Source organism: Ambystoma mexicanum, chromosome 3p (genome assembly GCF_040938575.1).
Source record: "Ambystoma mexicanum isolate Mex_15411 chromosome 3p, UKY_AmexF1_1, whole genome shotgun sequence".
Classification (NCBI taxonomy): Eukaryota; Metazoa; Chordata; class Amphibia; order Caudata; family Ambystomatidae; genus Ambystoma; species Ambystoma mexicanum.
In genome coordinates, this window is record NC_090925.1 from 157,210,528 (window position 1) to 157,227,711 (window position 17,184).

At 47.1% G+C, this 17,184-nt stretch overlaps 1 protein-coding gene across 1 annotated transcript in view; it reads left to right on the plus strand.

Annotated features, from left to right (window-relative positions):
- LOC138580188 (alpha-2-macroglobulin-like) overlaps positions 1-17,184 on the plus strand; it is a 450,387-nt gene that overhangs the window by 408,572 nt on the left and 24,631 nt on the right. Inside the window, exon 32 of the mRNA XM_069650526.1 lies at positions 13,072-13,162. Coding sequence (XP_069506627.1) covers positions 13,072-13,162 — 91 coding nt within the window. The remainder of the gene's footprint in view (positions 1-13,071; positions 13,163-17,184) is intronic.

The window sequence follows — 17,184 nt, forward strand, 5'->3', positions numbered from 1 at the left end:
TTCTGTGCACCTGTGGCAGCTGCATTCACTTTACATGGCCCTTTACGGTTGGTTCGCGATGGCGTAATTAGCACCATGGCGGTAAGGTACTTAACGGGCTGGTTGATGGCGTTAGGGGCATGTCCGCTTGGGTCGGCATTCGCGTACCTTTCCGCCATGGGGCTAAGTACGGTGTGGATGTTCGCGCGCGCGCGCCCTTGGCGCAGTCAGCAGCAGCGTTAGCTACGATGCCGCTAATGACATCGTAGTTTACGGTCACGGGTCGTAATCGGCCCTAGCGGAAGACGATGGCGGTAATCGTTTACCGCCATCGTTTTTCCCTTTGCGCCAGGGTCGTAATGAGGGCCAGTAACTTACCGGCATGGACCATGGTGCTAATAGCACCATGGTCTTCCGCCAGGGTCATAATGAGGCCCAATATTACCCAACCTGTGCTGGCACTCATATATAGACATCAGAAGGATGAAAGGGTGAGTTGGCCAGGCCAGGATTCTAACCTCCAACCTGCAGATCACACACACATCGTAGCAGCGAGCGTTCAACCCACTGAGCCATCTTACTAGCTATAGCTATCTTACTGGCTATAGTAAAATGAGCAATTTCATGTCTGAATGTTGTCAAAGTCAGAAAGCAAATGGGACTGTGCACTGGATACCATTAAAATGGTAACTGAGATTGAACAGCAGGCCAGTTCATCTGCAGTTCTGGTGCAAAGTTGACCACATGTCAAGCCTGTGTGGATCTACCTTTCAAGCAAAATACATACCATTTGGAGGGTTCATAACTGTATTAAAGAATTTAGAGTAGCGCAGGGTAAGCAGTGCACTCACACAGCATCCCGTACTCTGGGCACTCGTTACATCATACATTCAAACATCCTGAACAGCATGCCAGGGAGATAGGAAACAGACATATTACAACAAAGAATTAATTGTGGCATAATGAAATCACGGGCCATTTGATGTGCTATGGCCAAACATTTCTACACTGTACACAAGCTTTTAGGCACAAGGATTTTGGCAAGTGACAGAGGACACAGAGCTGGAATGTCTTGTGATGATCGTAATAGAGACAGCGGCAGAAAAAAAACATGCAATAACTGCAACTTGCGAAAAGCGAAATACATATAGTTTTTGTCTGTGTTGTGACTATGCAGTGTTTAAGAACAGACTAAATCCGACTCAATCGGTGACTCACCCCTGAAGTGTCCCTAAAATAAACCTTTCATGAGTCTAGCAATTATTGTATCGAATTCCAGAAAGACAATTTGTTATTCATATTCTTGCTTATTTAGGGTCACTGCTGCCACCCCGGTTTTTTTTTAATTTTTTTAAGAGGCCTGAACAAGAATGCCAGACACTCCAGAAACAAAGAACCACATGGCATTGCCACAGCCCAGGAGCCTCAATTTATTTAAAAAAATGTCTTTTTTTGGGTAGCAAGGGAGACCACAGGGGTAGCAAGGGAGACCTGTGAAGTCGCAATAGCGACCCCTGGCAACCCCCAAATGACGCCTCTGAATAGCCTGCCCTACCAAGAGTCGCTGGAGGTACACCTGTCGGGCTGTGCCTATTTCACCTCAATGAATAGGATCAGTGTTGGGTTAGTAGTAGTGTGGAGCTGAGTAAGTGTGTTAGCCACTACACATCTCTGTACCTTCACAGATCAGGAGTCATTCTGTCACAATGATCAACCCCTTGATAGAAAAATGCCCCAAAAAACTACCTATGTGACTATGAGTTTAGATGATCATGGTGAGTTCCTCCTATGTTTGGCACTTCACGCACACAGAAGAAACTGTAAAGTTGCATAATGTTGTGTTTTACAAAACCTCCACAAACAAATAGTACCAATTATTGTTTTTGAAGGAACAGTACTTTTGCAACCATTTTATAATGGCTTGAGGGCCCACAGTCATTGATCAATTACCTAATAGGCAAAGTAGGCACCGGCCTATGGGCACCACCCACTTTAGGGACCCCACCAGTGCTTAATTTGTGCTGGTTTTTGCTGGGGCTGGACACTGGCACTCTTTTTTTTCTGCATTTCTCAGCTGAGCAGGCCATTTGTCACCAGCAGCAGCAAGGCAGATGCCTTTTTTTTCCTTTCTTTCAAATCATATCGGTCTACCAATGTGTCCGTGTGGCTACACTCTCCTGTTGACTTGAATTACAGTTTTTTTTTTAACTTGCGTGCCTGTGTTTGGCAGCCAGGGCCCTAGCGCAGACTCAGTGAGTCTAAGACACATCCTGGCTGATGCGCACGGGCAGTCAGGACCAGGACTGGTAGTCATCAGAGGCTCAGAGCGGGTCCTGCGGCATCAAAAGGGAACCTGATTTTTGGTTGTCCCCATCCTCTGTGTTGAAGTCGATCGGTTTGCTTAAGGTAGGTAATAATAAAACCAATTGTCAACAGACTATTCAGTTTGTGGTGTGTGATTAGTTGTATTTTTCAAGTAGCAGTTGTACATATGGCAATACTGTAGATGGAGGGGAAATTCCACGAGCATGGCGCCTTTACAAAATGATGTCATTTATATCGATGAGGGCGAGCCAGTAGCTGAAGGACAATGCATCTGTGCATAGGTGGTGGAGGAATGGTGGCAGTGAGACAAACACAAAATATTTTATACACGGCACCGAGGTATGAATTTGCTATTCATAAATGATGCTGTTTCTCATCAGGGTAGGGTAGGTATGCTAAGGCGAAAGCTCCCATAGGTGGTCAAGGGTGCCCTGTTAGTGCTACTACCCCCATGCCAGCTTTTGTACCATACAAGGAAGGGAACACCACCAGCTAGACATGCTTTCAACTCAGCCCATGCAGGGCTGCAGTAATCTAATACAGAACGGTTGTATTAAGCAACACATCATCAAAACCTGTTGGTTGGCAACATTAGAAACGTGTTAAGAGATCATTTGCAAGGGGGGACCTGAAATTTCAAAGGCCTAGGGGCCTCCACAGAGTTCAAACCGGCACTGCCCATAGTAAGAAGAAACATAAAGTCTCCATAAACTGAGCCATATGGATCACATATCATTATTATTAGTCAAAACCATGAACAAATCACCTAAAGAAATGATAATATTGACAATAGTTCACATAAAAAAACATAATGCTATTCAACATAGCTGTAAACAGGGGTGTGGCCAACAGACATGCTATGAGGGTGTGATTCCTCGTCGCTCCTGGGGCCACCAACTAAATCCTGCTTTAAATCATGCATTCCCGATTCATTAGACAGGCGAAATAAGGCTCTATAAACAGCAGATCCTCTCCACAACGGGCCGCTGCAATTTGGACCAAAACCGGTGTGTACTTTGGGAGCTATACAGTGTCAAAACAACGTGGACCCCCGGTGAATGCGAACTAAGATGGCCGCCAGGACTGTGGGTGGAGTGAGGGGTGCATAGAGACGTTGCGACTCTGTCGCTCCAACCACCCTGTGGGTTTCGCTGTCGACACGACTCCCCAGCCTGGCCAGGATGAGCAAGTACCGGTTCCAGCCAAAGGGAGGCTGGTGGAGAGGCGAGGCGAAGCCCAACATAGGCGGGCACCTGCAGACGTCCTCCTGTCAGGAGCGCCGCGACGGAGCTGGCCCCACCACAGTCTCATGGCCTGAGTGAGATGTGATGCATGCCGACTGCACTGAGGTGACGCAGCTCACCCGAAACGAAAAGACATAACTGGTAACACAGACACACCTGTGTAACCAGAAGACTCCCTGGGCGTAAGCGAACTGGACAGGCAACGTTGGAGGGGAAAGGAACTCCTGTATCTTCCCAGCAAGTGAGTGGCAGGAAAAGAGAACTGTGTTTAAGAATTAAAATTCACAAACATAGCTGCAGTAGCACCTGTACCCCGGCACGACGGAACAAACCGTTACAATGCAAAGAATATATGCTTGAGGTGCTACTGAGATCGCTGATTGCAGTACTCAGGAAGCAGACTGCTGAGGTGAGCTCCATGTGGTGTGTGACTGATCGGCATTAGCAAATCAAGCAGTATCTTATTTCATCGGCGCACCGAACAAGCTATGAGTTACATTATGATACGAATGTTGAGCACCTAGAAATTACACGGTAAAACAAGCGCTTTGCCCACACCTAAGTGAAGTACACCTGCACATCCTACAATACTACCACGTGTGGCCACTCACTGTACTACGAACTGGCGGTCGGACTGGGTGCTGCTCTGTATGTAAACATAAGTGGCGGACACCAATGAGCAATGAGCAACAGGGCATTGGTAAGAACACTCGGCGCTAGCCACTAAATACCGCAGCTGACCCCGCTTCCACAAGACCTGCACGCCTAGTCCATGACACCCTAACACACCATATATATGAACTCAGTGAGACCGATCTACTGCAAAGGCACTGGTAGTGGTGTGCACGCCCAAGACATAAGCTGTCAAACTGTCACCGTTGCGCCCTCGAACACTATGGATCAAATGCTGTTCTACACAACCTGATTTCCACTATTCACGCGGTTGAGATGACACGCTCACTCATGCAACGACCCCACTAACCCAACATTGTTTATACTGCTGAATTCAACATCTAAACTACCGACTGAGTGGAGGGAGCGGCGCAAAGAATAACGCTCAAGCCTGAACCATGAAAAGCTGCCTGCATAGAAAGAAGGTGAACTGGAACTGGAGAGCCGACCAAACAGTGAACCAAACAGCCAGTATCATTGTACCACAGATGCAGACACCAAACACTGATTAAGGCACTGACAAGAGCAATATAAGTAAAGACGGAGATCTGATAGATTGATCTCCACAAAACCCTGGAACAACAGAGACAAGTGGAGTCATCCTGGCCCACACACCTCACCCAGAGCATACACCTCGTTGATTTTAGTGACGGCACAGAAGACGACTGAGGAGGAACTAAATAACGACATATTAAAGCTTGATTGTTCACAATGGGGAAAGACAGAGCGAAGAACCAGACAATGCAGAGCAAGATAGAACAAGGCACTCTCTCTGTCCCGCCTCCACAACCGATGCAGACTAAAGCGAGCGACATATAAAAAGTGGAGGATGGAGCTATATCCCTAAGGGATGTTATGAATGCCATTGCCAACTCAAGAACCTCCATCAAAAAAAAGATGGACGGCATAAGTGCAGAGGTATCGCTACTGCGACACAAACTGCAAAAACTCACGGCCCGCACCGGTGAAGCCGAGTGGCGCATATCAGAAACTGAGGATGGACTAAGAATTGTAAACCACCAAATGGCTGAAACACTGGCCCGTCTCAAGGCACTTGAAGAGCGTGTGGAAGAAGGGGAAGGCAGAGTGAGACGGAATAACATCCGGATCCTTGGCTTGCCAGAAAAGTCTAAAGGTCCGAGCATGGCGCTGTTCCTTGAGCAATGGCTGGCAGACCTGTTCACTCCCAAGACCCTATCAAAATTCTTTTCTGTCAAAAGAGCTCACTGAATCCCAACGGGCAGACAAGTACCTGGACCCCCCCCCGCACACATTCATAGCAAAACTCCAGAACTATAGGGATCGGGACGCCGTACTACAGATGACCAGAACAAAATGCTCCATCACGTATAATGGCTCCAGGATTGCCTTCTTCCCTGACTTCACCATAGAGGTACAGAAAGCGAGATAGTCCTTCGATCCACTTAAGAAACGCCTTCAGACTCTCAATATAAAATATGGATTGCTATTCCCTGCACAACTGAAAATGTACTTCAATGGCACGACTGTGCACTTTACAAACCCCAGAGAGGCATGGAACTGGGCCAAAAATCATCTGGAGGGAGACTGGAGACCGAACCGCAGGAAAGACAACGGTAGAATCCGGGCACGACCAGAGAGGGCACTACCTGAGAGACCACCACAAGAACTGGAACTACTGCCAAACGGAGAAAATAACTGACACAAGAAAGTAGTCACTCTGATAATATGATAATATAATACACATCAGGAAGTAAACGATGGCAATGTCATATTTATACTCTATCAAAATTATGTAGAATAAGCCACCATAATAGTTGGCGGGCCAACCAAACAGACCCCCACTACAGTTACAGTGCGAATACTGTACACCAGTGATTGTACACTGGAGTAAATGGAACATTGAGGGTGGACTTGTTAGTTTAATAGTTTATGTTCTGGTTTGGGCAACAGATACTTCAGGTTGGGTGGAAGTATAGGGAGGGGGGATAGGAAAAGTTGTGGACGTCTGTTCAGGCATCAGATGCTGCAAGTTGAATGGGTTATGGGGAGGAGAGTGGGGAATTTCTTAACTGTGGTTTTTTATGGGCCCGGAATGCACAGCATGCTTACTCCTACGAAACTACACCACACTGCGAGACAACAGTTTGAGCTTCTTCTCAAAACCTCATACATACTGCTCAACAGAAGCCCTTATACCTCAGATGGAAACACCTGGCTCTGAAACAAAAGCCCTGTGACTCCTGTCATGGAATGTCAATGGTCTGGGTGGTGGGATTAAGTGAAGACTTGTCATCCAAGCTCAAAATAGGCACTTGCCGTATGTGGCGTTACTCACCGAGACCCATCTAGCGGGCACAACCTGCAGTCTATTTAAATGCAGCAACTACCGCATGGCACTGCATGCTGGTTTTACCACAGCCTCGAGAGGGGTCCTTATACTTATCCACAAAAGGGTACCCTTCATACTTTCCAAGGTGTCGCAGGACATAGGGGTTAGATATGTTTATATGACCGGGACACTGTGGAACAAAACCGTAACAATATTATCTGCATACTCACCACCCACATTGATGTCTACATTCATGGAAAATATAACTCCCCTGATAGTCAATGATACCTCAGACACACTAATCCTTGGAGGTGATTTTAATGACATCCTGAATGTGGGAATGAATCGCACGCAACTAAGGGCCATAAGCCCTGACACTCACACGAAACTGGGTACCTTCACCAGGGCATTGGGGCAGAGAGACGTATGGCGCGACCTCCACCCTGAAACCCGGAAATACTCATTCCACTCAGGCGTCCATGCTTCCCTCTCAAGGCTGAATTATTTCTTCCTACCAATCACGGATATACACTAAGCGTTCAGCGCTACCCTACTCCCACGCGGAATCTCTGACCACTCGCCCCTACTAGTAGAATTGACAACGATGAGGCCACTTCCTCCACCCTCCTGGTGACTTAATAACTATTATCTGGGTTTTCCATAACTTGTAGAACACATCCAAGAGACCACAAAGACCTATTTCGAACTAAATGCAGGGTCAATTGATGACACATGGGTGTTATGGGAGGCATACAAACCAGTGCTGAGAGGAGAGATCCTCTCCTCGACAATGGCACATAAGAAAGTACACTAAGAGAAGGTGAAAGAAGTGGAAACACAGGTGGAGCAAGCAGAACAATCACACCTGGCACTAGATCTACCTGAGACTAACCGCACAATAGTACTCGCCCAAAAGAAAATGCAAAATATAGCCCTAGACAACGCCAAGCAAGCTCACAGAGTGATGCAGGCCAGAAAATACAAGACAGGTGACAAGGCAGGGAAAATGCTAGCATGGCTGGAACGCAGAGATGAAGGGCACAAACAGGTTAAAATGATAAAACCTGATAACGCGTAACCGTTGTTAACTGACCAGGATATTGCGGAAGGTTTTGCAGCTTATTATGCTGAACTTTATAAATCCCCTGAGACCCCCGCTAACACCTCTGTACTAGAGGAGATTACCCTCCCCATCCTAAAGAGCGCAAAAAATGACCTACTAGATGCAAACACCACAGAAGAAGAGCTGGTGCTAGCCATATCAGAGCTCCAAACCGGGAAAACACTGGGCCGAATGGCTTCCCGGTGGAAATATGGAAGAGAATAGAATCCAGCGAAATAGTCCCTCACCTTCTACGCATGTACACACACTCTAAGACACAAGGCCAATTGCCCACAGACCTGAGGAAAGCTACCATAATCGTGATACCTAAGCCCGACAAACCTCCAGAGAAATGTAGCTCGTAAAGTACTGGCAAACCAACTACAGAAAGTTATTATGTTACTGATACATCCGGATCAGTGTCGCTTCATGCCCAAAAGATCCCCACGTATGAGCATACATAGGCTGCACGCAGCGCTAGAAAAGTCCCCTATTCTTCAAGGTCCCCTAGCGCTATTAGCGATAGACTTCGAAAAGGCTTTCGATTCGGTCTACTGGGAGGCACTGTGGGAAATAATGCGCCGTATGGGATTAGGGGAGAAATGTATGGGATGGGTACAGCTACTATATAAATCCCCTGAGGCTGAGACCAGGGTAAATGGGTGGCCTTCTAAACGCTTCAGACTGGGCAAAGGGACACGACAGGGCTACCCCTTATCTGCAATGCTCTTTGCACTGGCAATAGAGCCACTGGCTATATTATTAAGGGACACACAGACGTGGAAGGGATTTCGATGGGCAGGTGACTGGGAGGACAAGATCTCGTTACACGCAGACGATCTGCTTCTGTATCTGTCCGACCCCATATCCCCCTGTCCAACAGTAACGCTCCTACTGGAAAAATATGAATCCTTCAGTGGCCTGAGGGTAAACTGGTCAAAATATATATTATTTCCGGTGAAGGGAATAGAAAGTGCTGTTCCACAAAACTGCCCCTTTTGTGTTGAGAGTAGCCATTTCCGATATCTGGGGGTCCAGATCACAACAAACTTGAATGAATATGTAGCGAGGAATCTCCATCCAATCATAGACCGATTTGCTGAAGATGTCAAACACTGGAATGCTCTACCGCTGACCCTACTGGGGAGAGCAGCATTATTTAAAATGATGGCCTTGCCACGATTCTTGTACATCCTCCAAAATGCCCCACTACACATCCCCACACAGGAATTTCACAGGATTGACAGAACCCTCAGGCTAGCACTCAACACCCTGCAACGGTCCATCTGGGAGGGAGGCATTGGGCTGCCACGCCTACAGACATACTACTGGCAAGGCCAAATGACAGTGATAAACAACATGCTACTCGGAGATCCATCGCTACCACACATTAAACCCGATGTCACAAGAGGAGCGACAATAACCCCACTGGAGTCCCTGTATCAGAAAACCAACAACAACACCCCCAAAATGATGTCATCCCACCGGACAATAATCTGGGCAGAGGCACACAAACACATAAACTGGGAAGGGAAAATCACCCCTGTGCAGCCACTGTGGGCAAACAAACACATTGCTGAGCTGGATAAACTCCCGAAATGGCAGAACTGGATAGCAGCGGGGATAACAAAAGTGGGTGATGTGATCACGGATGGTGGGGTCGTACCCTTCGACAAGTTGGTTGGTAAATTTAACCTCACTGCTACTGACTGGTACCAACACACACAGCTAAGTCATGCCCTACAGCGTCACATCCCTGATCTGAGCAATATGGCAGACTGCACTACCATAGAGAGGAACCTAGTCTTAGACCGAATAGATGCCAAAATCACCTCTGCAATGTATAATGCTCTTATCTCGTTCACTATGCCTGACTTAGTTAGTCTGAAATCCAAGTTGGAGAAGGATGTGGGAGAGATCCTACCAGAAGACTGGATAACAATCTTAATGTACCCAAGAGAGACAGCCATATCAGCCTGACTTCGCCTCATCCAGCTAAAAATTCTACATAGAATTTACTACCCAAGGGTCGCTGGGGTAAAATCACAGACCCTAAGTGCCTACGCTGTTGCCAGGAGGAGGGCACATTCTTCCACATACTATGGGACTGTTCACACATCAAACTATACTGGCAACAATGCTGTGATACACTGTCTAGGGTACTGGGCTGTACTGTGGCCAGAGATCCAAAACTGATGCTGTTGGGTGCAGAGGACGAGGGTGCAATGTCACGCTATGATAAATTACTGTTTTCAACCTCCACAGCACTGATCAAACGCAACATAGCTAAACTGTGGGGGTCTAATGTAACTCCGGAACATGTACAATGGTTAAATGACGTAGACGCATGCATAGTGATGGAGCAACGAGTGTATGCGGCCAGGGTCTGCCCTGGGAAAGCCGATAATATCTGGGGGAAGTGGAAGAACGCTCATTAGGATACCGAAAATTGTATACCACAGGCTCCATACAACGGCCGAGAAAGTGTGGACTTGTAATACTCCTATTACTTTGTGCTACCGAACCGAGGACTCGTGAATTGTTAGAATGTTAAGGTTGATGGACTCCACCGGAGTCAATGTTTTATTTGTATTTTGTAATGAGAAAACCAATAAAAGTGTTATATTAAAAAAATAAACATAGCTGTAAACATTTATACTGCAATAAAAAAGATAAAACAGCACAACCAAGTCATTATGAGACATGAATATATAGATAAAGTGCAACCGTGCAGCCAATGACGAAAGTGCAATGAGAATGTTACTCTTTGTGGATAGCTGGGAAGTTAGTACAAATTGATAGCACACCTAGTACTAGTACTGGGAAAGTGCTGCAATGGACAGACCAAAGACCCAATCCGCTGTGGAAGCAGGGCCCAGAGTAGCAGTGACTTCTCTTTAGCACTAGACGTAGTGTGCCTAGGACTTCCTCTCAGTAAGGTATTGGTGAACATACTGCAATTTGAAAAATGTTTTTAGTCAGAGCTCAGACTTACAACTGTTTTATCAAGACACACAATGAATGTGGCCATGTTGCCCTTCTCTTTGCTAGCGGACTGTAGACACAGAATGAGATGAATCAGGACCTTGGCATATCTCGCTGTGGTGGTTGTGGACATTTTGTCTTTCCTCTCTCCAAGCACGCCAAAGACACTAAAGGAGAGGAAGCATGGCATTGAGAGATGGATATAGTCTCATGATAGGTGTGAGGTGTCATGTCTTTGCCATACTGGAAGTGCAATGCTGGTCTTTACTGCACCATACTTGCTTTGCAAGGAAATTATCGCACAGTGGGGGAACTGCGGGGAAGTGGGTGTATGGTGCGGGATAGTGCGTGGGTAGTTAGCAGGGAAGGGGGCATTTAGAGTGCAGGGCCAATTACATCCTATGTTGTTGTGGAGGAGGAAGAAGCAGTGCTATGTCAGGAGATCATGGTTAGTGCAGGCAGAGGGATTATCATTGGGAATGGAGAGAAAACTCAGGGTGGGAACACACAGCCTTGCGAAATCAGCCTGCTTTACTTGTGATCACTTTGCCCTTCCCTCGGATACCACATGCTACTCATCAGATCAGAGAAAGAATGGCCTCGTTAGATCGCCCTTCAGACATCATGTCTCATTTTATCTTCATAAATGAAAGAGGTGAGGCAGGAGCTCTCTCAGCGGTGTGTGGTTCCGCTCTTCCTCCCCGTGGTATTACACCATAGACACAGGAGGAGAGACACGCCTGCATCACTGTAATAGCGAATTAGTGAGCAGGGTGTCTGCCCACCTCTATGGTACTAGAGACAGGGAAAGGAGTGGGTCCATTCAATGTCACTCCATTGAGTCTGGGCCCCTGTCCTTTTAAGGACGCAATGGAAAAGGGAGTGGAGCCAACCCAAGATCTACCTGCCGCGGGTAACACGCTTCCGCTCCCTGGTAGCCAAGTATAGATGCAAGAGGAGATAAAGTCATTGAAGAAATATCCTTATTATGCACTCTCTATGCACTTCTCCCTTTCACAAAACTTACAAACACAGAAGAAGTGATCGACAGGCCATTGGATTCTCCTTGCAGTGTTGTCGTCTCTCTGCCCTCTCTGATAAGAATATTCTAGACACAGGGTGACAGAGTCAGATGCACAAGAATATCCCTACATTGGGTGGAGCCTCGGGGTGCCTTTATGTGGTACCATTCCATAAGTGCAGCAGGATAGAAAGTTGTTCACTACCGGGCTGTCTGTTAGCACATGTGGCTTACCTGAACTTGACAAGCATTGGCAACGCCAACAGCTTGGGCTTATTTTAAGGCATGGGAAATGCACTTTCCAGGGACGGACATAGTGGTAATAAGTGGCTATTGATAGTAGCAGGTGCAATATGGTGTGAGTACCTGGGCATCTAATAGCAGGGCCTGGAAAATGCATAATACGTATACACAAGCCAAAACTGTTGGCTTTGCCAATGCATGTTTTAAACCGGACTTCAGTGAAGGACACGCATATTGCTAATAAATCCCTGTCAAGGAATTTGTATTACACCAGTAGCACAATCAAATCATTAACTCTCAGAAGACTGCTTTGAAAAAAACATGGGCAGTCAGTCGGTGGGCAAATAACCAAACAACACCTACAAGCTTTATGTCCCTCCTCATAGGACATGTCCCCCTATCTATCCCCCTATGCCCCTAATACAATATCAGCTTATGTGTGGTGCTAATGCGCCACCTAATAGCCAAACTAAACTTGGGAGAGAGCCTGACCCCACTGGCAGGAAAAACAATACTGGAGTGGCCTTCTAGTAGCTTTGGCCCTTCTCTCACTTCTTCTCTCTTCATTAATGTGATATAACATGAGGCAAGAGAACCTCAGACAGCTGGAACTTAAGATGCTGCAATGGACACTTCTAAAGTTGAAAAGTCTCTTTCAAAAATAGAAATCATGTAAATGTGGGGTAAACCATGGTTTTGGTTGAATTCTGCTCTACAATATTATTATTATATTATTATTATTATTATTATTATTGTATTTATTGAGCGCTGACCTAGCTCCGAGAAGCAACTGAGTAATTTACAGAGGTATACACCAATACAGATACACAACAGAGTGTTTTTCAAGGGTTACAACAGACCCGATACACCGTGGGGTGTAGGAAACAGGGGGCACATCGGTGGGTGTTACAGCTGTACGGGGTGGTGGGGAGGAGGGAGGCAGGTGGCAGAGGGGCAAAGCGATGGCCTAGATGCTAAGGATGAGAGATTCCTTGAAGAGGTGGGTCTTGAGTTCTTTTCTGAATTGTAGGAGCATGGGGGCGAGTCTGGGAGCTTTCCAGAGCTCTTGGATATTTGCTCTCAGAGTGACATCCACTTTTACAGTGTATTAAATACCTGACATGTCCTTTTGTGGTTCCAGGACTCCTTGTAATGTAAGTTTCCCAACCCTTTTCTATGTCCCTTCCAGCTACACCGGTAAACGCCCATCCTCAAACATGGCTGTCTTGCAGATGAAAATGCCCTCCGGTTACATACCTGTGAAGTCTACGGTGAAAGCGGTAATGCTCATACATCTCTAATTTCTTATACTCTTTTGAAACGGGGCACATGTGTTGGTCTACTGGTGGAATTTTCACTGCATTCCTGCATTTGGCTATATGAGTAGTAGGAACTCTTTCTCTTGATGCAATCTTGCTGTCTTGTATTTTATGTTTGTTATTTCACTTGTTTCTTGTCTGCTTGTGAATCCTGCTTCTGTTCTTTCTGGTCCTGTCACAAATCCCCATCTTTTGGCCTCACTTTACACTGTTCTTTACTTGTTTGACTCTTAGGTAGAGTCAAATACATTCCTCGTAATATGTGGGATGAATTTCATAGTCCAATTGTTTACTGATAACCTTTGAGCTACGCAGATACTCCAGCCTGCGATCTACCTTAGATTAATAACCTGTTACAAATCTTCAACCACACTAAGATTATTGTGATCTCCCTACAAGCGTGGAAGGGTTCAAACATCCTTAGAATATATGTAAGATATGGATAATGAACAATCGGACGTTGTGATCCTTTAGTGGTCTATGCTGTGTCTTCCCTGTCTTTTGGTTATCAGCACAGAGTTGTGGGTCTCAGGCCTGTTAGCTGTGTGTTCTCTTATGCCCTACAGTCTAAGATAGCCCATGTCTATCCCCCTTCTTCAGAAGTTTGAATATAGCAAAGTGCTCAGGACTTTCCTATAGCTTCCTGTCCTTAAGTGGTGTATCATGTGTCAGTGCTGTTGCCTTAATCTTCCCTGAGTGGGTTCCTTCTGCCATCCTACCCACCCAGCGCTACTCTACTGCTCCTTCGAGAGCATGGTGTGTAACATTGTCACCTCTCCCTCCTCCACCCTGACCATTGCTACCATGTCCCGGCCTCCAGGCGCTACCAGCCTCTTCCTCTCTAAATGGGCTGATTTCTGTTCTTCCATACTTTCTTCCACCTCTAATCTCCTCCTCTTTGGGAATTTCAACATCCAATTGGACTCCCTATCCAATTGGACTCCCCTGTCACAGCTACCACTGGACACACTCTGGATGCCCTCATCCACTCTGACCTCTCTCTCCCTCTTCTGCTCTGGTCACCCCTCTCTCCTGGTCAGACCATTCTCTCCTTTCCTCCCACCTTGATCCCTGGGGCCCTCTGACCGCCCCCACAAAGCCCTGCCGACCTCATTCACTAACATCCACCCGATGAAACAAGTGTCAGCTGCTGCCTTCGCTTTGACCTTCATCCACCCTTGCCCCCCTACCTCAGATTCTCCCACTGACTCTGCTCTCAGCAACCGCCACTTGGCCATCACCTACTCTTAACCCTCAGTCACGAGGATCCGCCTGAAACCTGCCTCTAGGCATAACACCTGGTACTACAACGATCTTGCGGACCTGAAACGAAAGTGCAGAGCGGCAGAACGGAAGTGGCAATCCTCTAGCTCATCCTCTGAAAAAACTGGCCTGCCACCTGCTTCCAAGGCAATACAGACTCTCCATCTGTGCCAAGAAAAGAGCCCACATACAGGCACGGGTTTCCAGTGCATCCAACAACACAAATGAACTTTTCAAGATATGCAGGGAACTTTCCAACCCATCTGCGGTTTCCTCCTCGCCGTCTCCCTCCCAGGCCCTCTGCAATGCACTGGTCACACATTGCCAACAAAACTCAGAACATCCTGAACAACCTTGTTACTCGCTCTCCCAACCCGTCCCGTGCCCCCCTGCCTACCTTAGCCCCTGACTCTCCACCTTCCTCCCTCTACTTCTTCTCCCCTGTTACACCTGAAGAAGTAACCAGAGTTGTCTGCTCTATGAAGGCCTCTTCTGAAGAGGTTTCCCCCTGCTCATTCAGAACCATCAAGGACAACATTGGCTCTCTTGCCCCCACCCTTGCAGATCTCTGCAATCATTCTTTTGCCATGGATCATTCTCCTCCTCCTTCAAGCCCTCCCTTGTGTGCCCCCTCCTGTAAAAACCTTCAGCAGATCCTACCTGTCCTGCCAACTACTGCCCAATTTCCATCACTCCCTTCCAGGGGAAACCGCTGGAGAAGTTGGCCTTGCCCCAACTCAACTCACACACCAAACGTGTTGGTGGTCTCCACGACCATCAATCTGGATTCTGAGCATCCAGAGGCACAGAAACTGCTCTTCTGAACACCTGAGAAGAACTGCTCTCAGCTCTGGACTCCAACTCCCCAGATTTCCTCATCCTGCTCATTCTCTCCTCTACCTTTGACAAGGTCAACCATTCAATCCTCATACAAAAACTCCACGATACCTTTGGTATCTCGGAATGGGCACTGGACTGGCTGACATCCTTCCTTACTGACCGCTCGTCCCAAGTCATCCTGGGCACCTCCTCTCTTACTTCCTTCTCGACCTGTGGTGTCCCCAGGGTTCTATCCTATCCCCTTGGCTCCTTAACATCTATCTTGCTCTGTTGGCACTCCTCATCTCCTCCTTCTCCCCCAACTTCCAGTGTTATGCAGATGACATGTAACTCTTTCTCAAACTTCCTGCTGACCCCCTTGCACCCTCCATCATCCTTGACTGCCTATCTGCCATTCAGTCCTGGTGCACCTCCAACGATCTCTGCCTCAACGCCTCTAAAACTGAGATCCTTCCCATTGGGTCCCCTGCTCCCTCCTCCCTTCACTCTGCCCTACCTCCATGTGCTCTCTCCATGTTCCTTCTTCTCAAGCCAGAAACCTTGGAGTCATCTTCGACTCCTCTCTCTCCTTCTTCCCTCACACTCAGGACATTGCCAAGGAGTCCCACTTTTAGCTCTTCCTTCTCAAAAGAATTCTCCCTTTTTCTCACTTTCCCCCTAGAGGCTCAATGTTAACTGAGCACTGGTTATCTCTAGGCTTGACTATTTCAATAGCATCCACCTGAATCTACCTTCTGCCACTCTGCAACCTCTCCAGCTAATCCAGAATAGGGGAGCAAGACGTATCCTTGGCCTTAAGCCAAGGGAACGCATCACTCCTGCCCTAAAAAGTCTTCACTGGCTCCCGGTTGCTGCAAGGATTAAATTCAATTTGCTCTGCTTCATCCACAGGGCTGTCTGTTTTCCGGGGACCCCACTATCTTCAACTTTTTCTCACTAAATACTCTCCCTCTAGACCTGTACATTCCACTGGCACCAACTCTCTGTGTGTAAAATGGTTTGCTAAACAGAGGGCAGGAGGTTGATCTCTTTCCTCAGCTGGATCCCTCCTATGGAACAGCCTCCAACTCCCTATGCGCCTTGAGCAGGACTTCCTTAAATTCCGGAAGCTCCTGAAGACTTTCTTTGTTACCTCCTCCTTCCCATCTTCTCTCCTCTGCTAACTTCACAGTTGCTGTGATTGGTATCCTGGGCCCTTATGCATCCCCAAGGCCCCTGATCACCCTCACCCAATCGCCGAGACTTCTGTCTACCCTCAGCACTTGCCTTGGCACTCCGTCCACCCTGGAGGCTCGCACTGAGACCCAACACGGCCCCAGGCCGTGTAGCACTCACCACATCATGCACTTCATCTGATGCTCACTCACAAGCACGGACACTCCAGCACCTACCCCCTCTGCCTTCTTCTTCACCAGGCATAGTAGGTTTGTCCTTTTTCCTTTCCCCTCCACTGTTTTTTGTGTATTTATTGTGTTGCACTCCCTCCCTTTGCCCTGTGGGCGCTTTGAAACAGCATGTACTTGCTGAATAAGCGCCTAACAAACAAGCAATAAATAAATAAAATAAAATAAATAAACTGTTCCTGCCTTTGACATGGTACGTTCTCAATGAGTGGATCAATATACATTGCCCTTTATCTTTTACTGTCACTATTTCTATGTCACAGCTTGTGTCTTCTTCTCTTTTATTTGATAGAAGTTCCCATATTACTTTACTGTTTGTGACTTTCATTTTAATGAGATGTTATTGTCCTGTCACATGTGTCTGTGATTTCTGTGTTGCTGTGTTGTAGTTCCTGGCTCATTGTTGGCTCTTTGTCCTCTCTCTGAAAGAGGCTGTCCCTCTAGATGTAACTCAGTTCCTGGTCTTGGAAAACCTCT